A 24,344-nucleotide genomic window follows, 5' to 3' on the forward strand; every position below is an offset into this window, starting at 1 on the left:
AAAATTATAGGTAACGCTGAAGGAGCGCTGCGATAGGTAGGAGGAGAACCAGGAGAGAGCAGAGTCTCGGAGGCCAAGAGAGTGGAGTTTTCTGAGAAGGAGGGGATGGTCAACAGTATCAAAAGCCGCAGAGAGGTCAAGTAGTAAGAGTACAGAGTAGTGGTCATTGGTTTTAGCTGTTAGTAGATCATTAGCGAGTTTTAATAGGGCAGTTTCAGTGGAGTGTAGTGAGCGAAAGCCAGACTGTAAAGGGTCAAGAAGGTTGTTGTCAGTGAGGTGGGAGCTCAGGTGATTGTAGACTAAGTGTTCTAAGAGTTTAGAGGTAAACGGGAGCAGGGAGATGGGTCTTAAGTTGTTCAGGTTGTGGGATCCAGGGATGGCTTTTTAAATATGGGAGTGATGTGTGCATGCTTTAGAGGGCAGGGGAAGGCACCAGTAGAGAGGGAAAGATTGAAGATGTGAGTGAGGGAGCATAGGATGGAAGAAGAGGGTGAACGTAGTAGTTGTGAGGGGACAGGATCCAGGGGGCAGGTAGTGAGACGGGCTTCTGAGAAAACTTTAGTGACCTCTTCAGTAGTAGCAAGGTCAAAAGAGGAGAGTGTTAAGGGAGGTTTAGTATAAGGTATGCTAAGTGGGTGGATGTCTGTGCAGTGGCGATGCCCTTACGAATTGCATCAATCTTGTTTTTTAAATGATTTGCAATCTCGTGAGCGGTAAGTGAGGTACTGGGTGGAGGTGAATATGGAGAAAGTAGAGTTAAAAGTAGAGAAGAGATGATGAGGACTGGATGACAAGCTATTGATGAGAGTGACAAAATAGGCTTGTTTGACAGCATGGCGGGAGGAATTGTATGTTAAGAAAGCAGATTTATATAGGGTGAATGCTTGATGAGATTTGGTTTTACGCCACAATCGCTCCAGCGCACGACTATGTCGTTTAAGATTTTTGGTGTTGTCAGTCTGCCAAGGTTGTAATGGACGGGGCCTGATGCTTCGTGTTGTTAGAGGAGCAAGTGAGTCTAGTGTGGATGAAACCAAACTGTTGTAGACAGCAGCGGCCAGGTCAGGGCAGGACAGGGGAGAGATTCTGTCATAGAGGCGGTCAGTTGCAGAGTGGAAAGGAACAGGGTTTAAGTTGCGAAGGTTTCTGCGGGTAATTGTTTGCTGCTTGGAGGGATAAGTGTTTAAAGACAAAGACACTGAAGGTGAAGAGATTGTGACTAGAGAGAGGAAAGGAGGTGTTTGTGAGGTTGTAAGGAGTGCAAAGATGGGAGAAAACAAGGTCTAATGTATTCCCATCAGAGTGAGTGGAGGACTGTGTCCATTGTGCTAATACAAAAGATGAGGTTAGGTTGAAGAGCTGGGATGTAGCCGGGTTGTTTCCATTAAAGGGGATGTTAATATCTCCAAGAATGATAGTGGGTATTTCAGAGGAGAGAAAGTAGGGTAGCCAGGTGGAGAAATCATCAGGAAAGCGGGACACCGGTCCAGGAGGCCGTTAGATGACTGCAATCCTCAGAGAAATGGGAGAAAACAGGCGAATGCAGTGAGCTCCGAAAGAAGAGAAGCATAGAGAGGGAGGGTTAGGGAGGACTTGAAAGGTGCTCAGTGGGGATAGAAGCAAATCAGCCCCACCTCCTTTCCGACCACTGGGTCTGGGTGAATGGGTCCAGAGGAAATATGTTTCCTTGAAACTTAAAGGAGAACTATAGTAAAGTGTTACTGAACCCATGACCCTGCATTCACTATATCTGGTCTCCCACAGTACACAGAACATGGAAATGAAATTATTTTAGTAAATATAAACTATTAAATACCTTTTCTCATCAGCAGTTAGATTAGTTTTTTTACTTCTATCAGTGTCCAGCAGAGCACTGGTTAAAGCTTGAAGGAGGAGTTTTCATTTTCCCCTGATTGTCCTATAAGGCTGTAGGACCATTGACCCTCTGTCTGGACAGCACTAATTGGCCCTGTGCTGACCTCATGCACTCTCCCAAGAAGAAAAAAAAGAACTCTCTAGCAATACACAATACACTGAGCATGTAAAGCTTGCCCCCAAGTCTCTGTTCTTCAGCAGATGGATTGGGGACAGTAGAAGATGGGGAGGATCAAAAAAGACAGGATCAATCATCATTTTTACACAATGCAGAGGATTAACCCCTTAAAGTGGCTGTAAAGGCTGAAGGTTCTTCACCTTCATGCATTAAATGCATGAAGGTAAAAAACTTTCTGTGTGCAGCAGCTCCCCCAGCACCCTCAATACTTACCTGAGCCTCATCGCAATCCAGTGATGTGATTGACAGCCTTGGTCTTTGCCTCCTCATTGGCTGAGACAGCAAGTGGGAGCCATTGGCTCCCACTGCTGTCAATCACAGTTAGTCAGCCAATGAGTATAGAGGGGGCGGGACCAAGCTGCGGCTGTGTGTGTGAATGTACTTGCTTGCTGTGGGGGCACCCGACAGACAGGAGGAGCCAGGAGAGCCTCTGGGGGACCCGAGAAGTGGAGGGTCAAGGCTGCTCTGTGCAAATCCACTGCACACAGTAGGTAAGTATAGGCATGTTTGTTATTTTACAAAAAAAAAAAATCAAGCTTTAGAATCACTTTAAGTTCCACATTGAGTATAACAAGCATGCTTTATTATAAGTCGCAACAGCCTTGGCCATGGTAGTTCACTGAATCTTCTTGTCAGTATATCTGCTTGCTCATACATCCCGTATGGCAAGAAGACATACTGACGGGTCTGCAGGAGACCTGCATGGCATCAGCGATCTGCTGATTGCTGGTGTAATGCTTTAAAAGCTTCCTGCAGCAAAAAATAAAAAATGCACATTTTTGTACCGGCAAAAAAATGTGCATTTATTATTTTTTTTATCAAAAGGTGAACTTATCCTTTAAAGTGATTGGAAAGGCCAAGCTCATATATATTTATATTATACATTAAAATATTACACATTATACTTACCTGCTCTGTGCAAAGGTTTAGCCCAGAGAAGCCCAGAGCTTCCTCTTCTGGGCTCCCCTGACAGTGCTCTGAGCTCCTTCCTTCTGATTACCCCCATAGAAAGCCACTTGCTATGGGTGCACTTGTGTGAGCTCACTCTGGAGTCGGGCTACGTGTGTCCTTTGACACACACATAGTGCGGCTTGGCCCTACCTCCTGCTTCCTCCTCACAGCATTTGATTGACAGCAACAGCAGTCAATGGCTCCTGCTGCTGCCTTCATGTCCAATGAACAGAGAGAGAGTGTAGAAAGCCACTGCTCTTGGGCAAAGCGCTGGATCGAGATCTGGCTCATGTAAGTACTTAGATGGGGCTGGGGGGAGCAGCTTTTAAAAATGTATTTGCATCTTAATGCAGAGAATGCATTGAGGTAGAAAACACGTTAGCCTTTGGAATAACTTTATACTAGGTAAGGGAATCATCACTTTTATGACCCCTAATATGTCCTGTCCAACTGAGTGTGTGTGGTAAGTGAAAATAATTTTTCCCATTTATTTATCTAGGAGATCTTTTACATCTTTTTTTTTTTTGTTTAACAAAACACATGTCGTGCCACTGTCAGGTCACAGTAGTGTGAAACAAGCCTTAAAAGTTTGTACAGTTAATGTATATTTATAATTTCACTTACCAAATGAGGTTGAACTTGGAAATTTGTGCCACTTGTTCTCGGATAACGAGGCATATGGCATCACGGCATAAATCATACTGTACTTTAGAGACTGTATTTAGGTCTAGAATAATGACTATAGATTGTTCTTGGATCACACCAAACACCAGGCGGCTTGAGCTCTTTAGCCAGTCCAGTCTTTGAATATACAGTGCAATAGCCTCTTCGAGAGATTCAACCTTCAGCACAATTTCTTCTTTCTTTGCTGTCAACTTTGTTTAGAGAAAAATAAGATCAGTAACTACATGAAAAGAACTGGTTACAACATGATATCTGTGAATGAACAATGTAAAACATGCACCTATTTAGCACCCAGTGGTGGAACTACCAGGATCGCAAAGGCAGACTGCCTGAGCCTCCTTCCTTGGGTGAGTGATCTCACCACCCATGGTGTTTGCAGTGTCCCCCCTTCCTTCTCTCTCCTGCCTCTGAACACACTAATGTAAGGAAAAGCTGTATGGACTAAAATGTAAAGGGGGACTCAGATGAAAGGGGTGTTCTGTGGACTCTGATGTAAGGGGGCTTTGGTGAGCAGAGACCCCCTTACATCAGCGTTCCCCTTTACACCAGAGTCCACAGCATTCCCCCTTATATCAGACCCCCCTTAAATCAGGGTTCCCAGATCACCCTTTACATCAGCGTTTCCCTTTACATAACAGTCCACGGAGCTCCCCCTTATAGTGTAAGTGAAAATTCTGCAGACTCTAATGTATCGGGGGCTCTGGGAACCCTGATTAAACCCTCACTCTCTCATCTCAATTCCCCTGCTCCCATGTCCCAACCCCTCCCCCCTATGTGCCCTCTGGAACGCCCACTCAGCCTCTAACAAACTCTACTATCAATGACCTCTTCCTCTCCCACTCCCTCAACATACTTGCTATTATGGAAACCTGGCTCCAGGATTCCGACTCTGTCTCCTCAGCTGCACTCTCCCATGGTGGCCTCCTCTGGACTCACTCATCCAGACCCAGCGGATGAAAAGGGGGCGGATTCGGACTTCTTCTTTTCCCACAAAGCACGTTCCAGGTTCTTCCTGCCCCTCCGTCTCTGTCCCTCCGCTCTTTTGAAGTGCACTGTATTCGTCTCTTTTCTCCTGTTTGTCTGAGGATCACAGTCCTCTACCAGCCCCCAGGCCCAGTGTCACACTTTCTTGATGACTTTTCAGCATGGCTACCATACTTTGTCTCCTCTGAGGTGCCTGCTATCATCCTCGGTGACTTTAAGATCCCAGTCAACGTTCTCACCTCTCCCAGCTCTCAACTACTCAACCTAACTTCCTTTATTAACCTAACACAATGGTCACAATCCACCACTCATTCCAACGGCAACACCCTCTGTGACAGGTGTGGCGTCAGACCCCAGTCCTTCTCACCAACTTGTGACCGAAGGACTAGCCAATCTAAAACCGCGCTGCCACTTGCATAACAATGCCACTCTCAGCTGCACCCTTCACAAAGATTTTCCAGCTCACTGGACCCCAATCTAGGTGCCAACAGCCTGAGAGCGATTGTTACTGGGTCAGGTTAATTACGCAATTACCCTTCACACTGGCACCACCACCTTTTTATAGAGAAGGAGGAAACTCACAAATCTTAGCAGTAACACTATGATGTTTGAATAAGCGTCTGTATATACACTGTCACCGCAGACAGATGTATGCAGCGGTTTTAAAACACACAGTAGCACTCTTCAGAGACAGGGATTCTTAGTTTGCATTAAAGAGCTTTAGAAACAATTCAACACTTTTCAGAAAATAGGATTTATTACTAAAAAGGTCAAAATGGTGCAATAAAAATATTTACAGAAAAGATGTAACCAATATATATATATATATATATATATATATAAATAGAGAGAGCAATAACACAACAGAGAGATAAAAGAAAGAAGTTTAAGAAGGTAGAATACTTGCAGAAGTCCTGGTTTAAGCAGAGTTCAAGTGTCCTGAACAAAAGGGTACCTTTTCTCCCGAAGTTGGTTCCTGATGTTAAAAGGGAGAATCTCTTCATCTCTCTCTCCAGGCATGACAGCCTGTTTTCTAGGAACCCAGCAGGGTGTCTCCTTAAATCAGAGAACCAATCGCCTCATTTGGGGAGGGGTGTTTAGACAAGAACTCAGACTGTGACCCAAATCCCTCCTAAGTTTATACCATGGTCAATAACCTTCCATAGGTGCATGCAGCAGCCTAGCCACTGGCAGGTTAATAAGCAGAATGATATTCTGAACGTCCAAACACCAGATATGACATATCTGGCTGTGACGGATAACAAGATATCGCTTTCTACTTTCTGGTAGACGTTATCTGGGGGTGTAAGGTATCAGGTGACTCGCATTAAACTGACCTATCTGAATATATGCTTTGTTTTATTATACCTTGTTCCTACCGGGATTTATGAAATTGTATGAAAAAGTGGTTTCAAGTGGGATGTATGTTTTACTGCCACTCTGAATGCTTTCATGTCCAGTGACTGACGGATATATAGCTTTACGACCAGGCCAAGGCAAGGGTCTGACAGACATCATGGAACCAGCTAATTGGGTTTACAACCATGAAGTGTATCCGGCTGTGTCTGATGCCCTTGTTGCCCCAGCATACACACACACCACATGCCATTCAAAAAAAAGAGAGGGGGAAGACTGATTTAGAGTGAGAATGACATTTGCAGAGTATGATCCAAATTATGGTTGTCATTGTCCATATCTGTGCGCACAATTATCACACCCTCGACCTTGTATTCACCCACCTATGCACTCCCTGTAATCTCTCTAACACCCCTTTTCCTCTCTCTGATCACAACTTTATCAGCTTCACACTCTCCCTGCCTCCTACCTCCCATGCCTCCAACCAGCAAACCGCTACCCGTAGAAACCTCCACCACCTCAGCCCTGACCTTCTTCACTCTACTACTGAGCGCCTCTACGATAAAATTGCACCCCTGTCCTGCCCAGACCTGGCCACATCTGCCTACAACAACTATCTAAAATCCTCTCTAGACACTCTTGCTCCTCTCTCTACATGCAGAACCAGGCCTCGCCTGTCACAACCCTGGCAAACAGATGACACCAGATGTCTCAAGAGACGCAGCCGCACTCTTGAGTAAACATGGCGTAAAACTAAATCCCTGAAAGACTTTACCCTCTACAAATCCGCTTTTCTCAAATACAACTCCAGCCTCCACGCTGCTAAGCAAACCTACTACAACACTCTCATCAAGACCCCCTCATCCAATCCTTGCCAACTCTTCTCTACCCTTAATTCCTTACTCCACCCCCCACTGCCTCCACCAACTTACTTACTGCACAGGAGATTGCCAGTCATTTCAAGAACAAGATCGACACAATTCGTGATGAAATCTCCAGTGTCAAGCTTCCTCATCTAATCAACATACCAGGCCCAACTCCACATTCAACACTCTCCTCCTTCAACCCTGTTACCACTGAGGAAGTTACCAAACTCCTTTCCAAGGCCCACTTCACCATCTGTCCCCTGGATCCTGTCCCCTCACAACTGTTGCAGCTTCCTTCCCGCTCTATCCTAAAATCTCTAACTCACATCTTCAACCTCTCACTCTCCATGGGCACCTTTCCCTCCCCGCTCAAACATGCACTGGTTACCCCCATTCTCAAAAAACCTCACCGACAACAACCTTCTTCATCCCAGACAGTCTGGCTTCCACCCACAACATTCCACAGAAACTGCCCTACTAAAACTCACTAACGACCTACTAACCGCTAAAACCAATGGCCACTACTCCATACTCATACTCCTTGACCTTTCCACTGCCTTTGACACAGTCGACCACCCGCTCCTCCTCAGTAAACTCCACTCCATTGGCCTCCATGACTGCTCTCTCCTGGTTCTCCTCTTACCTTTCTCAGGGCACTTTCAGTGTCACATACAACTCCTCCTCCAAATGATAACCTCCCATGGCTTCCAATACCACCTCTATGCTGATGACACCCAGATCTATCTCTCCACTCCCCAGCTCACCCCCTCAATCTCCTCACATATCACAAATCTACTAAGCGACAAATCAGCATGGATGTCACACCACTACCTTAAACTCAATCTTTCCAAAACCGAGCTTGTAATATTTCCTCCTCCCCGATCCCCCACTCACAACTTTACCATTAAGATCAACAGCACAACCATTGGTCCTTCCCCTCATGCCAGGGTGCTAGGCGTAACCCTAGACTCTGACCTCTCCTTTGTGCCCCACATTCAATCACTAGCTAAATCCTGCCGCCTCAACCTCCGGAACATTTTCAAAATCCACCCCTTTCTGACCAATGACACCACAAAACAACTTATCCACGCCTTGGTTTTATTCCGTCTTGACTACTGCAACTCCCTCCTCACTGATCTACCATTACACAGGCTATCCCCCCTTCAGTCTATTATGAATGCTGCTGCTAGACTCATACACCTTACCAACTGATCAGCGACTGCTGCCCCTCTCTGCCAATCCCTTCACTGGCTTCCACTAACCCAACGTATAAAATTCAAAATACTAACCACAGCTTACAAAGTCATCCACAACACTGCCCCTAGCTACATCGCCAATCTCATCTGCAGATACCGCCCAAATCACCTACTCTGCTCCTCCCAAGATATCTTCCTCTCCAGCTCCCTCATCACCTCCTCACACGCTCGCCTCCAGGACTTCTCCAGAGCCTCCCCCATCCTCTGGAACTCCCTACCACAGTATGTCCAGTCAGACCCCACCCTGTCTGCCTTTAGGCGATCTTTGAAAACTCACTTATATAGGGAAGCCTACCCCACCTCCACCTAAGAACTGTACTTGAATCACCTCCACCAGATCATCCCCCACAGCTGTCACCTTTTATATCACCTCCCCCTTTCTTTAGATTGTAAGCTCCATGAGCAGGGCCCTCATATTCCTTCTGTACTGAAATGTATTTTAATTGTACTGTCTCCCTTATATTGTAAAGCGTTGCGCAAACTGTTGGCGCTATATAAATCCTGTATAATAACAATAATAACTATGTAAGTGGGGACCCCCTTATATCAGTGTTACCTTTTACACCAGAGTCTGAAGTGTTCCTCCTAACATTAGAGTTCTCAGTGTTCTTCCTTAAATCAGAGTCTGCAGCGTTCCCCCTTATGGGTTCAGATGCAAGGAGGAACTCTGTGGGTTCAGATGCAAGGGGGAACTCTGTGGGTTCAGATGTAAAGAGGAACGCTGCAAGTTCAGATATAAAGGGGATCTCTGCGGACTCAGGTGTAAAGTGGAAACTCTGCATATTCAGATGTAAAGAAGTACACTGAGAATTCAGATGTAAAAGGGGGAACACTGTGGACTGTAAGGGGGGATTCCTGTGATTAAATCCATTTGATTAGAAATATATATGTATAGTGTATATTATCAAAAAACAAATTTTCAGTGTGCCGCTAAAGTGTTTGGTTTGGCTTGAAGAAAAGGTGGCAACCCTATCTTAAAACAGCAGGAAGGGAACCTACTGCAGGACATGTGAAAGGGTCCCAATGCAAGATCGTAATAAAGAGCCCCACAATTTGAATAAAGGACCTCAGGATCAGTTGGAAGGGCCCCAGGCTCAGAGGGAAGGGCCCCAGGACCAGAGGTCAGGAGGCCCCTTCGTGGTTTCTTGCATCGGTGCCTTGAAGGTTCTAGTTTTGCCTCTGCTAGCATCCCCAAGTTTATGGTAGTATATACATAAAGCAAAACTGTAGTAAGAAATTAATATGTAGACATCATTACCGATCCTTTTTTGAAAATATGTGCTGCCTGGCTGCATCTCAAAACTCTCTTAGTAGCTACCTTTCCTATGGATATAAGCATTTATCAGAGATAAATCTATAAGTGTTTTGTATAGTGATACAGCATGTAGCATATAATTAGTGTGCACTTACATTGTATATTTTACCATTGCTGTTATATTGTCGGAAGAGTCCATTAGAATACCGCGAAGACACAGGGCGTCCTAGCTTATTAACATAGTCTGAAAATAAAAAAAGTTACAATGCAGATAAGCAAGACTACAAAGCATAAGTGTAAATACATAAAACTGTTGCTGTGATTCATTTATAAAACATACAATACAATGATTTTTCAAGACAAAACAATAGTAAAATAAGCTAAATATGGCTGATTCCTTGAAAGCCAATTAAAATGTGTGTTGTCTCCTATTATTGTGATGGGTCTTTGCTAACACTTTAAACCAGGGGTCTCCAAACTTTTCATTCATAGGGCCAGTTTACTGTAGTTCAGACTTTAGGGGGGACGGATTGTGGTCAGTGGTGGTAGAAAATGTCCCAGGATCTAGATCCGTGAGAATAAACATGGCCTCAGGGGTGGTGTTCAGTAAAAGGAAGAGTATTGCCCCATCATTGGTATTAGTGGAAGTATTAGTGTCAGTAATGGACTTGCCAATAATGGTGGGACTCACCTGCCTTGTGGGCTGCAGTACCAGGGCTGGCCAGCGGGTGCTCTCAGCAATCAGAGACTCACCCCTGCAGTCAGCCAAACACCTGAAGCTGATTGCAGGGGTTGTATTTAAGGAATGGCCAGACTCACAGTCAGAGCCTTGGTGTGTGTTTTTCCATGGGCCCCTGTATCTTGTATCCCGTGTTCCTGTTCCTGTTTCTGCCTGACTTGTTGCCGACCCTGCCTGATCCTGACCTCTGCTGACTTCTCCTGTTTGATCCCTGGCTTGTGACCCTGACCATTCTCTGCCTGACCCTCTGTACTGCGCTGCCCGTGAGTTACTGAACCCAGCTTGTGACCCCGACCACTCTCCCGCCTGCTCCTGGTACTCCGTTTGCCCGTTTGCTACCAACCCGGCCTGCCTGACGACTCTTGCATTGTATGTATTGTTATCTGTAGGTGGTTTGGTTTGTTTGCACTGTGTTTTTGTTTAGTTCTGCACTGCGTTTTATATTGTTAGTCTTAATAAATCATATTGTTTACGCCATATCTGAAGCCTGCGTTTCCCTGTGTCAGTCCACACACCTCTGGTCATACCCGGAGCCCTGACATTTAGTAACCCATCGTTGGTATCAGTGGAAGAAAGAGTGCACCTTTGTTGGAGGAATAGTGCCTGGTATCATTCAGAGGAATAGTGCCCCAAGGGCCAGTTAAAGGCTGGCAAAGGGCTGCAATCAGCGCCGAGGCCACAGTTTGGAGACCTCTGCTTTAAACTAAAGCAGAGAATGCTGGAAAATGCATTGCAGATTGTTACAAAACACATAAAGTAGAATTTTAGGATAACTCTAACTAATCTTAAAAACTGTGCCAAACCCCTCCTAACACCTATGCTTACTAACCTGTGCAAAAAAGAGATATATATTTACCCATTTTACTGCTGCTCTGGTCCTGTCATGTGATCTGGCTCCCCTGTGTTAGCCAGACTTGCTGCAGGGGAGAGGAGAAAACGCAGATAACGGATGGGACATAGATAGTAAGCCTATGGGTGACGTCACCGCTCCTAGGCACTACCGGCTGTCATCAAGGATTCCCACTTCTCCCCTGTAGCCGGTCACTGGCTGAAACAGGTAAGATCATGTGACTGGACTGGAGAGGCCTGAAAATAGTATATGCATCTTTCTTACACAGGTTAGCAAGTATAGGTGTTAGGACGGGGGGGGGGGATTTAGGGTTACCTGCAATTTTACTTTAACCCTGTCTTTACATGCTAACACTGCCGTGTTTACTGTAGGTGTTTCACAAAATAATATCAAAACATTTCACTACTTTCAGGCTGCAGTCTTTCTAATATTGTTGCATAATGTTGCTAATAACAGCCAATGTGACTGCACCAGAATGACTGATTCTTGTGCACATGCGGCTGTGCTGTGGGGCAGAGCTGTGCAAATCTCAGGTCTGAGTGGACAGAAATACCGCACCCCTTGACAGGTGAAACAGCTCTCATATATATATTTTTGTTGGAATACAATGTTCATGTATTTTGTGCAACAACTGCTGTACATCAGTATTGATGTATATCTTCTTAAACGAGTAGATGGCAGTGTTAAAAAGTTTGCATCTATGGTTAAACTCTATGTCTTTTCTCTATAGCAAAGCAGCAAATAAACACATGTGGACTGTGCACTGTCTGTTTTGTAGGGCTATATACAGAATCTCTAACAGGTAATGGGCCCAGGCACTTAGTCATTGCAAGATACAGCAACAGAAAAGGTGCAAATACCAAGCCCAATAAAGTTCCAGGGGATATGTAGATAACCACAGTATGGGCAGCTCCAACCACTCATCTGAACAGCAATGAGACATGAGCACAAAACAACAAATAAAGGAGCGGTCCCAATGCTGTGGAAGTCAATAGAGTCACAAGCCCAGGGACAGTTAAAATCGAAATTCACTTTAATTTCAGGTTAAAAAAACGTGACATTCAGGAGTGTCCAGATTGATACATCATCAAGCCAGTGGAGAGGAGAAACACATATTCCCAGAAGCTGGAGGATGACACATGATTCTGGACCCAACAGTAGGTTGCTCAGCTCAGGAGCCTCAGGACAGTGAGAAGAGTGTGTGGATGGCAGCCGCTGGGATCACTAAGATGGCGTCTGCCGGAAGTCATGGGCTGGGGAGGGCAAACTGGAAGCCTTAGGGAGCACTCAAACCATATCAAACCAAAGGAGAGAAGCCGGTCATTATGATAACATGTTTCAGGGGCCTGGCCTTTCCTCAGATCATGCAACAGAAAGAAGACTGCAACAGAATAAAAGAAAATGGCCAACAACACAGCTGCAACAAAGCTTTCATTTGCAAATCTGACAAACCAGAACTACCAGTCTTGGAAATTCAAGATGAAAATGCTGCTGATAAGAGAAGGTACATGGAAATATATAAATGAAATCAGGCCAGAACACCCTTTAGATGAGTGGAAAGAGAAAGACCAGAAAGCTCAGAGCTCAATCTCTCTTAGCACAGAGGATGATCAAATCATGCATATGTAAACAGAAAGCATTAATTGTGACAGTGCATCTGTTACAGAGTCTGCTTTAAAGACATAAAGTAGGAATAAAACAGTAACATTCAACAAGAAACACATTATTGTTTTGTGTGCAAGAAACAAAACCATATAAAAATAGACTGCAAAACAAACAAAACTACAAAGGGCCAAAAAAAGAAATTGATAATATGTTTTTCAATCCAAAAGTTGCACCTCATCTTTGCAGGCATGGTGTGTTGATTCGGGAGCTATGAGTCACATGTCAAATAACAGAAATTTCTTTATTCATCTTGACCAGAGTAAAGCAGAAAAATCACCACAGCTAATGGGCAAATAATAGAATAAAAAATAACAGGAGATGGTTTTCTTTACTGTTCTATTTCCCAGAGTGTCACCAGAGAGATACCTGTGAAAAATGTCCTGTATGTTCATGCTCTTGAAACTAATCTTTTGTCAGTGAAGAAGCTCACAGAACAAGGCACTGCAATGACTTTACAAGATGACAGTTGTGCCATAACAAAAGGGGATATCTTACTTGCAAAATTACAAATGAACTGCAATGAGATGGTTAATACTACCAAGGAGGAAAAACATTCAAACTACATTCGCACATGGCAAAGAGGACTTTGGAACAGAAGTCCTGATCTAATTAAGAAATTAACTGAAAATGAATATGCAAGTGGAATAAAAATTAGTCCATGAGATCAAAAAATGAAATGCACCACCTGTATAAAAGGATAAATGACAAGAAAAGCCTTTCAAAAGCAGAGTAACAGCAGAGCTAAGAAACCTCTGGACCTAATTAATTCAGATCTTTGTGGTCCAATAGAGAAATTGCCTCCAGGAAAGAAGAGGTATTTTCTCACTTTTATAGAGGATTACACCAGGTATACTACACCATATCTCTTACACAACAAAAGTGAAGTACCAGAGAAACTTGGACAGTATTTGGCTCAAGTAAGCAACAAATCTGGCAAAATGCTGAGTGTACTGAGCACAGACAATGGAACTGAATATACAGGTGATAACACACAGGTGATTCTCAGAAAGCATGGCATAACATTTCAGTCTACTGTACCATACAACCCAGGATAAAATGGGGTTGCAGAAAGAATGAACTGTACTCTATGTGAGTGGAAGAACCATGCTGTTTGATGCAGATATGCCGGCCACATACTGCGGGGAAGCAATTATGACCAGATGCTATCTCCAAAATTAACAACCAGGAAAAGCAACTGGGACAACTCCACATGAACTGTGGAATGGAAAAGCCCAGGATTTGAACAATATACACTGCTCAATAAAATTAAAGGAACACTTTGTAAACACATCAGATTTAAATGGGGAAAAATATCACGCTGGATATCTATACTGATATTGACTGGGTAATGTGTTAGGAACGTAAGGATGCCCCATTGTTTGATGGAAATGAAAATTATCAACATACAGAGGACTGAATTCAAAGATACCCTGAAAATCAAAGTTAAAAAAATGATGCAGCAGGCTAGTCCATTTTGCTGAAATTTCATTGCAGCAACTCAAAATGGTACTCAGTAGTTTGCATGGCCCCCATGTGCTTGTATGCATGTCTGACAATGTCGTGGCATGCTCCTAATGAGCTGATGGATGGTGTCCTGGGATGTTTCCTCCCAGATCTGGACCAGTGCATCACCGAGCTCCTGGAAAGTCTGAGGTGCATCAGATGGACTAAAACATGATATCCCAGAGATGTTCTATTGGATTTAGGTCAGGCAAGTGTGGGGGACATTCAATGGTATCAATTCCTTCATCCTCCAGGAACTGCCTGCATACTCTCGCCACATGAGGCCGGGCATTGTCGTGCACCAGAAGGAACCCAGGACCCATTGCACCAGCGTACGGTCTGACAATGGGTCCAAGGATTTCATCCTAATGGCAGTCAGGGTGCCATTGTCTAGCTTGTAGAGGTCTGTGCGTCCCTCCGTGGGTATGCCTCCTCAGACCATCACTGACCCACCACCAAAACGGTCATGCTGAACGATGTTACAGGCAGCTTAACGTTCTCCACTGCTTCTCCAGACCCTTTCACATCTGTCACATGTGCTGTGGGTGAACCTGCTCTCATCTGTGAAAAGCCCCGGGTGCCAGTGGTGGACCTGCCAATTCTGGTATTCAATAGCAAATGCCAATAAAGCTCTATGGTGCCGGGCAGTGAGCTCAGGGCCCACTAGAGGATGTTTGGCCCTCAGGCAACCCTCATGAAGTCTGTTTCTAATTGTTTGGTCAGAGACACTCACACCAGTGGCCTGCTGTAGGGTCCAGGTTTCGCCTCATGCTACCAGCACTGACACTGACCCTATCCAAATGCAAAACTAGCAAAAAACAGTCAGAAATTATGAGTAGGGAAAAAAATGTCAATGGCCTCCACCTGTAAAACCATTCCTGTTTTGCAGGTTGTCTTGTTGTTGCCCATCTAGTGCACCTGTAGTTAATTTCATTAACACCAAAGCACCTGAAACTGATTAACAACCCCCTCTGCTACTCAACTGACCAGATCAATATCCCAGAAGTTTAACCACTTGCCTACTGGGAATTTTTACCCCCTTCCTGCCCAGGTCAATTTTCAGCTTGCAGAGCTGTCGCATTTTGAATGACAATTGCGCGGTCATGCAACGCTGTACGCAAACAAAATTTTTTGCATTTTTTTTTAGACAGATAGAGCTTTCTTTTGGTGGTATTTAATCACCACTGGGTTGTTATTTTTTTGCTAAACAAACTAAAAAAGACTGGACATTTTGAATAAAAAGTTTTTCTTAGTTTCTGTTATAAAAAGTTTGTAAATAAGTAATTTTTCTCCTTCACTGATGTGCGCTAATGAGACTGCAGTGATGGGCACTAATAGGTGGCACTGATAGGTGGCACTGACGAGGAGGCACTGATGGGCATTGACAGGCATCACTGGTGGGCATTGACAGGCATCACCGATAAGCACTGAAAGGCAGCACTCATATATGGCACTGATAGGCAGCACTGATGGGCACTGATAGGCGGCACTGACTGGTGGAACTGATAGGCGGCACTGACTGGCACTGAAAGGCAGCTCTGATGGGCACTGATATGTGGCATTGATGTGCACTGATATGTGGCAATGATGGGCACTGGCAGGTGGCAATTATGGGCACTGACGGGGCTAAACTGATCATCAGGGCCTCTGATGAATGCCAATGACAAGATCTTCTCTCCTCACGCAGTGGGGAGAGGACTGCCGATAACCGGCATTTCCTATTTACATGCGATCAGCAGTGATTGAACACATCTGATAACATGATACAGCCTATGTCATTGTCTCTTTACTGCTATCGGTGATCTGCTGTGTTCCAGGGACACCACGCATCATTGATTGCCATGCCACGTGCCCCCGGGGGTGTGCATGTGCAGCTAGAGTCATCATATGACGTCCTCCCAGAACGAGAGAACAGCCACCCGTCTGTCATTTCCTTATATGGCGGGTGGGAGGCGGTTAATTGACTTGATTCTATACTCTGATTAAAAAGTGTTCCTTTAATTTTTTTGAGCAGTGTATACATTTCTGAAAGCAAAGCACACATCCAAAAAGTGCCCATTCAAAAAGAAAGGGAAATTCTACATTAGTGTCACATGAAGATAAGCAACAAAATTGATACAAAAATAGAAATTAATGCAGGCAATCTAAATACTGTAAAAGAAGAAACCAGGCCACAAGAGGCTTCAAATCATGAAATCCACCAGAAGCAATAAAGGCATCCCAGCCAAACGTCTGTCCTACGTTACTCGTGCAGCATTAAAACCAGAGCCAGATTCATGGGATGAGATGCAAAAACTTCCAACCCATGAGAAATAGAAGTGAATCAGAGTTGCTGGTGAAGAGATGACATCTCTTAGTGAACTGAAAGCAATTTATAGAACTGAGATCCGAAATGGAACAAATATAATGAGAGGTGTTGGAATGCAATGTTTATGTATTTTCTGCAACTACTGTACATCAGTATAGATGTATTCTTCAACCAGTAGATGGAAGTGTTTCTAAGTTTATAGCTGCATCTATGGTTAAACTCTATATCTTTTCTATATACCAACAATAAGTTCCTGTTTCTTGTTTGCAGAGAGGCAGCAGAAAAACACATGTGGACTGTGCACTGTCTGTTCTATGGGGCTATATACAGAATCTCTAACAATTTTGTATTTACCAATTTTGCTTGAAGTTCAGCTCTAAAATACAGATCTTATTTGATAATTCTGGCTGTAGCTATTAACAAATTTTGAGCAGGTTTCAGCAGGGTTTTAACAAGCACCAGTACTGCCCAAATCTGGCCAAAAACCTGCTATATGCATTCTTTATCAGCTGCTACTGGGTGAGCACTAGACACAATAAACCTTGCTTGCTGTCATGCATAATTTAATCGTTGGCTGCTTTCAAGAGCTTGAAAAGGAGCTTAAGTATTTACAGAAATAAGTTTTAGCACATGCCACAGTTGCGAAGCAATGGTCAGTAGTGCACCTTTAGTTATGTTCAAATGGACAAAAAAGTGTCATATGCTGTGCTAGAAATCAAGTTTCTAACTGTCATGCAATATTGCAATAGCTGGTACTGATGGCGTGATCACAACACACCACAACAAGGACAATTTTTACTTTTCAGTGCTGTTCACAATCTCATCACATGTTTCCTGTAAGTCTAACTGATCATTTTGAGTTGTTAAAAATAGCATTAAAAGGGTTTTGATTTATCCATTTGATAAATGTAAAAAATGTTGAGCCTGCCAGAATACAGTGTTGTCTTGTGCACTCTGCAGCATTATCTAACAAGACTATAAACCCAGCCAAGTTCTTTTCTGTGAACTACGGAACACTTTCTCCCATGTTTTGAAAAGTAGGGGGAAGAGATGGGGGGGTGTTCTGTAGTCTTCAATAAAAATTGTCACTATTTTTTCCATTATTTAGTACCTGATGGGACAATATACATGTACTTTGTCCCATATACCTAGATGCCCTAAAACACTAGCTGTGATGTCGGACAAGGTGCCCCTGATCACACGGCTGACACACAACACAGCTACCAAGGAGATGGCTGGGTTACTTTACAGCGCCTGTCTCCTGCTCCCAGCACTTGCATGAGGCAAGCACAGACCCGAAGAAATCAGACGGAGGTGAGGCTGATACATATCAACTCCCTATCCTTGGGCAAGTGCTGGGAGCCATAGACAGGTGCTCCCTATCAAAGCAGCCATCCCCCTGCTAGTTGTGATGCTGGACAGCCATGTGCTGGGGGGTGCCCTGTCCAACATTGCAACCAGTGTTTCTCAACCAGGGTGCTCTTAGGATGCAGCAAGCATGGGACCCTGTTTGCCCAGGATCAGCTTTATGAGTTACCATGGTGCAAACACGTCGGTCGCCAGCACCACAACAATCAATGATGCTCCAGGACCAGGACTCACTCATTCATTGCTATGGTGATAGCAACAGGTTCACCTGCACCATGGCAACTCAGGACTCTAAACCAGGGCAGGCAGCATGCAGGGCCACTCCTAGCGATTAGGAGAGGATGGAAAGCCACCTTCTCCAGAACCCCTCTACATCCCGCCATCTGCCACGCTGCTGAAGCAAAAAGCTAGGGCTCTGATGCGAAGAGGGGACTGTGTGATTAATCAAGCTCTGTAATAGAGGAATTTGGGGGCTATATAATGGGGATACTAAGTGACTAAAGGGCTCTGTCACTGGTGGTTCTGTGATGGGAGGCCTCTAATGTGATGGAGGAACTCTGATGTGATGGAAAGGCTCTGATGAGGTGGGGAGACTCTGATGTGATGGGGCCATTGACATATAGGGGTGGCTCTGATGTGATGAGGGGGGTCCACATGTATAGATGGACTCTAATGTGATGGAAGGCCTCTAATGTGAAGGGGAGTCTCTGACATAAAGCGGAGACACTGATCTGAAGGAGGCTCTGAATTGATGGAGAGACTTCTGATATGAAGGGAGGCTTCTGATGTGAAGGGAGGCTTCTGATATGACGTTAATTTCATTGAGGCGGTTCTGTGAATTGTCCTAGGCTCAGGTTTCCTATCAATAAGTAACATTTCATTTTTTTACATTGTAGATTGCAGTGCTTCACGTTTTGCATACTTTTAAAGGCTGCGGCAACTGTAAAAAGTTTGGGAAACACTGTTCTAGGGTACCTAGGAAGATGTACTTTTTACCCATCAGTAATGAAATAATGTAAACAAAGTGTGATCATTTTAAAAGAAGTGCGGAAATATAAAAACACAAACACACTTACTCACCTAACTGCTACAGCATTGGTCTGATGCTGCAAGCTGTCCCCCACCGCCTCTAAGCCCAAGATCTGAGCAATCACGTGACCACTGATCGCTTAGTTCTCTCCTCTGCCCTGAGCAGAGAGTGGTGACTGTCAGTCACCACTCTCTGCTCAGCCCCTCCAGCATTCACTGGAGTGCCGAGCTGGGGATGAAGTGGAAGCTGCCTCAGGCCCTCAGCGGTGAGGAGTTAAACTGAAAAGTTGAATTAGCTGACTGTAAGGCATCTGGGTGGATCCCAACATTACGGTCACGATCTCTCCATTGTCTGGATCCGCTCTGTGATGTCTGCCAACAGTAAGTGTACTCCTGTGACCCATATGAGAAGAGCTTTGGCCATACTTCTCTTTTAATTAACACACTTTCTGCCTAGACTGACAATGCTTCTTCCCCATAAATACAATAGGGCGAGTGAGTTCTGTCACCCTAGGACAGGAATTTTGTTACAGGCAGGATCACTGGGTAAAAAGAAAAAACTAATAAAGCCACACCAACTGGTAAGCTGCAATGTGTTTTTTTTGTTCTTGGAAGAATTCCTGAGCTGCCTTCACATCCTCGTTTTCACTCACAAGAAAAGAAATCTGTAACTAAGGGAAAGTACATACAAAGTAGATAAAATACTCAGTGGAAGAATTGATGGCTTGAAGAGCAGAACATCTGAGTGGTACCATGGCTCAAAGTTAAAGTGCAAGATTCACCATGCCAATGTGATTGGGAAGAAGAACAAGCTATACAGTTGAAAAGTCAGGTACTTGACAGTGATGAATCGGCTCTCAACAACCTTGCAACAAGTTTGTGAAAAAAGGGGGCAGGCATAAAGTGCCAATAAGGTTTCATAGGGTTGTCATCTAATCGCTACCAAGAACTGTAAAGGTACCTGCTCTTTTGGCACAAATTTCCAAAACTTTATAGATAGCTGCATTAGATAAATCAGCACAATCCAAGCCTTCATTCTCTAAAATTAGTTCTCATGTCTGTTACCTTCATTCAAAGGTAGTGAGCTGTTGACTGACACTTTAAAAAAAAATTATCTTCTCATATATGCTTCCAAACAAACTGATGCAGATTATAACTTTTACTGTATTTTTATTACTCGAGTGTGCCTAGAGTTCTTTAAAATATGGGCAACCTGCAGTAGATCGAAGCTCACAGTGAATAGGCTGAATGAGAAAAGTCTATAAATTTTCTTATCTGCGATAAACGGTGTGGATGAAGGAATCTTCCCTATGGGCTGTTGTGTTCTGACAGCCGCTGCACCCACAGCTGTCAGGATACCTGAACAGTGTATGCATCTGACTAGATTCAGCAGCTGTTGGGCCAACAATTTTCTGACCAGCTCCATAGATTTTCAGATCGAAGGATGTCAGGCAGGAGAGTGGTGACAGGACCACCCACTGCTCAAATTTTATCCAATTTATCATGAATTGGCTGAAATTTGCTCTGTGTATGGCCAGCTTTAGTCTAACCGTGGGATCTTCTTTTATATGCAGAATCAGAAAATGAGCATGGCTCTGATTGCTGGGAAACCCTGACGCTAACTTTACCACTGCTAGAGGTGAGCCCTGGATTGCACAAATGAATACATAAATTAATAGGGTGAGGGACAAGTATCTACATTTAACAAAATAAGAATAAAAAGTTTATTCAGTCATGTCCACAGTGTTTCACAGAAGCTACTAAATAGATGAATTGTAAATGTGAACAGATGTGTTTACAACCTTCCCTTTGCTGAAAACCGAGCTGTGCCAGGATCTTAAGCAATGTGAGCTTCTTCTTTTTGAGACTGAGGGACTTCAGCCATACTGTTGACGAAACTTGGGCTGTTACATCCATTTCTGATGATACTTTTTTGGTACTCATTTTCAGGTACCAGAAATTCTTTAATTAAACATCTAAAAATAAAAAAAGAGAATGAAAATGATGAAAATAAGGGAATATACATTTGTATGTGTTCATATACAGTACTTGTGATCTGTTTCCTGATAACAAAATGTCACGACTGCACAAGTTAACAAATGAATGGTTTTCAAACAGCACCAGATTACAAGAATCACAAATGTCTTGAGACCTAAAGTGGTTGTAAACCATTCCAAATACCCAGTAAAGTGACTAGCCTCAGGTGATACACAGAGATGAAACAAATCCTTCTACATAGGTTGTACCTTTTTATCGGTAGTTGTACCTTTTTATCAATAGCATGATTTATTTAGGTTTTGTGCTGCCCTAGGCAACACGAAAATTGGACTCCCCCCTACTCCAGGGTAAAGAGAGACTGACAGTGACCAACAAGACCCCACCCCCATCAAGAGAGCCTGACACCAACCAACACCAGAAACCCCCCCTCCATGGAGAGAGCCTTTCACTAATACCCATCCCGGCAACAGAGGGAAAGACACTCCCCTTCACAGCTCCGGACATCCCGGGGAAAGACAGTCTGGCTCTGCATACACCATCAAGCAGCCCGCAGCCTCTCGCAGATCCCACCTGGTCCCCATGCTGCATATATCCCTTATTCCGGAGGGCAGTGCTGGCCCCCTAAAAAATGCCACCCTAGGCAAATGCCTTGTTTGCCTTGTGGTAAATTCGCCCCTGATTGTCAGTCTTCACTTCTCTATATCCATTCAATGTCCAGAATTTATAAAGAGTTCAGAAAAAGGGGGGGCATCAAGTGTAATTTCTCTTTGCTCTGAAATGATACACTGCAGAGCTGAGTGAGCTCACAGGAACAGAACTGAGGCTGTCAGTGGTTTACAACCACTTCAAAGAGACTCTGTCACCAGGCCATTCATTCCAACATACTGTAAATCTTCCTTAAGATCATATGTGCATTTAACATATTTTATTTATCTGTAAAGGCCTCCTTGTGTAGATGCCCAAAAGCTCAGAGATTGCTGCTAGGAATGGATATCTTAAATGAGACCTCAGCAGCCCCAGCAGACATAGAACTGTCCGTTAAATGACCCTCCATAGCAGCCTTTTTCAACAATTGTAACATGGAGGAACATTCAGATCTCAGAAAATCCCTGCTATGAAAACCTAAATCTGCAGCTCACAGTACATTAGCATGGCAGTCAGTGCGAAGAATGCTTCTTACATTTGTGGTTAGTGGGAAGAATGCTCACACATTTTTGGTGTCAGTGATTACATATCTGAGAGGCAGAAACTGGGGATTGCTCAATGAACCCTTGGCAACCTCTGGAGGAACACTAGGGTTCAATGGAACCCTAGTTGATTAAGGCTGCTCTACAGTATTCCCCTTTGTTCCCTTTGCTGCTTGTAGGCTGCATGTACACCCACAGACTGCAGTGCCAACCAGCCCTTGTGTCCCTGATCACTGGCCCAGAGTAGTCTTAATAAAATAAAAAAAAAGTCAGCACCTGTTACCTGTCCCAGTGCTCACAAAAACATCTTCATACACCATACCAAAGTCCTGATCACCACCATACCAGCATCTTGATCACCGCCATACCCCATACTAGTGTTCTGATGACCCCATATGCCATACCAGCATCAGATCACTGCTATACCCCATATCAGTGTCCTGATAACTGCCATACCCCATACCAGCATTCTGAATACACCATATGTCATACCAGTGTCCAGTTCACCACCATACATTGCACCAACATTCTGATAACCGCCATACCTCTTACCAGCATCATGATCAATGCTATATACCATACCAGCGTCCTGATCACCTCCATGCCAGCATGCTGATCGCCGCCATACCCCATACCAATGTCCTTTTCACTGCCATACTTCATACCAGCCTCTGGCATTTTAGGGTCTCAACTTATTAATCTTCAGATATACAGTATATCCCATAGTTTGTAGACTCTATAACTTTCACACAGACTAAATTATATACACTGTTTCGGGTTATGTAACCCCAAAAATGTAGCAGAATGCATTTTGGCCTAAACTTTTGAATAAAGATTATTTGTTTGCAAAATTTTATAACAAAAACTAAGCAAAACAAGTTTGTTTTTTTTATTTTCGGTGATTTTTTTTATTTATTTAGCAAAAAATAAAAAACACAGTAGTGATCCAAGACTACCAAAAGAAAGCACTACCTATGTGAAAAAAATGTTCAACGTTTCATTTGGGTACAGTGTTGCAAGAACATGCAATTGTCATTCAAAGTGTGACAGCACTGAAAGCTGAAAATTGGCCTAGACTGGAAGAGGGTGAAAGTGTCCAGACTTGAAATGGTTAAAGGGCAGAAATCGAAAATTGGTAGTGAAATTTTTGAGCAAAAACAATCAGAGGAAACGTTTGGAAAAACTTTTGCCGAACGGACGATAAATTGAAAGGTAAATGTGTTTCTTGCCCATTAAAATCGAACACTTGGTACTGCGCATATGTGATCCAGAAGCACAAAAACGGGTGTAAAACTGATTAATTAATGTCCATTGAATGATTTATCAATTGAAATTTGGTCTTTACATGATGGCAATATCGTTTGCTCTCACGACCATGTGTTAATTTTTCGAAAACCCATTTAGATTATTTTTCGACTAGCATAAGGCTTGTTAAGGTGCAACAAATATACCTGCAGATACCTGTGGCTATATCCCCAGCAGTAAAAATCAAAGAACCTCTACAACTATTACCTAAGCAATTAACAAGCTATATATTGGCAACAGTTTTTACATGTTAAAAGTAAACCCAATCTCTAAAATCTCACATAAGCTATACCATGCTAATGAAATGGTCAGTGACCATTTCATTACACATTACCAAGCATGGTTCACCAAGCCATGCAGCCACTGCTGAAGTACATGCATGTAAACAGGGAGTAGCTGCAAAGAGGCTGCAGGAGCAGCAATGAACTGTAACATCTGGTGATCCTTCCATTTTCTGTCCAGGGTGACAACGCTCACTCACTGTATTGTATCTACGGAGAAGCGCTGTTACCCTAAGACAGCAATTGTGTTAGGACTACAGAACACGCCCTCCATAACATGGGGGGGGGGGGGTCTGTAGTTTTCAGTGGTGACTTCAGCAGAAAGATTAGATTGCAGAGTGCACAAGTACAGCACTGAATCTATGGCAGTATCAACGGGTATTTTTTGCTCTTATTAAAAGGATATCAGAAAACTCTTTTAATGGTATATTTTTGCAGACCAAAAGAGAAAGAACATGAGAAGTTCATTGTTAGTGCTTACATACGCTTTAAAAAAATGAAAGGGATTGGATAGGTTGGAAGATTTAAATTATTAGGCTGACCATGTGAGGTATGGAACGATAAATTGATTCTGAAACTTTGTTTTCGTTTTTATTTAATTTTTTCATAAATATTTGAGAGTGAAAGTGATTGCATTGATTTACTGCTTGAGCTGAAACGAGCAAATAGTTTTTACAGACTAGGTGACAAGAATGAAGAACCAAGG

General features: G+C 43.6%; 1 protein-coding gene across 1 annotated transcript in view; it reads right to left on the minus strand.

Moving 5' to 3' along the window:
- The window catches only part of VWA3B (von Willebrand factor A domain containing 3B), a 254,156-nt gene extending 233,334 nt beyond the window's left edge, over window positions 1–20,822 (minus strand). Inside the window, exons 1-3 of the mRNA XM_089693477.1 lie at window positions 20,670–20,822; window positions 9,561–9,649; window positions 3,629–3,879 (exon numbers count right to left, since the gene is read on the minus strand). Coding sequence (XP_089549603.1) covers window positions 3,629–3,879; window positions 9,561–9,649; window positions 20,670–20,811 — 482 coding nt within the window. The 5' untranslated portion in view covers window positions 20,812–20,822. The remainder of the gene's footprint in view (window positions 1–3,628; window positions 3,880–9,560; window positions 9,650–20,669) is intronic.
- Window positions 20,823–24,344: the final 3,522 nt, after the last annotated feature.

The sequence above is a fragment of the Staurois parvus genome, unplaced genomic scaffold, assembly GCF_062004578.1.
Source record: "Staurois parvus isolate SC_StPar_1 unplaced genomic scaffold, SC_StPar_1.0 ptg000634l, whole genome shotgun sequence".
NCBI classification, from domain to species: domain Eukaryota; kingdom Metazoa; phylum Chordata; class Amphibia; order Anura; family Ranidae; genus Staurois; species Staurois parvus.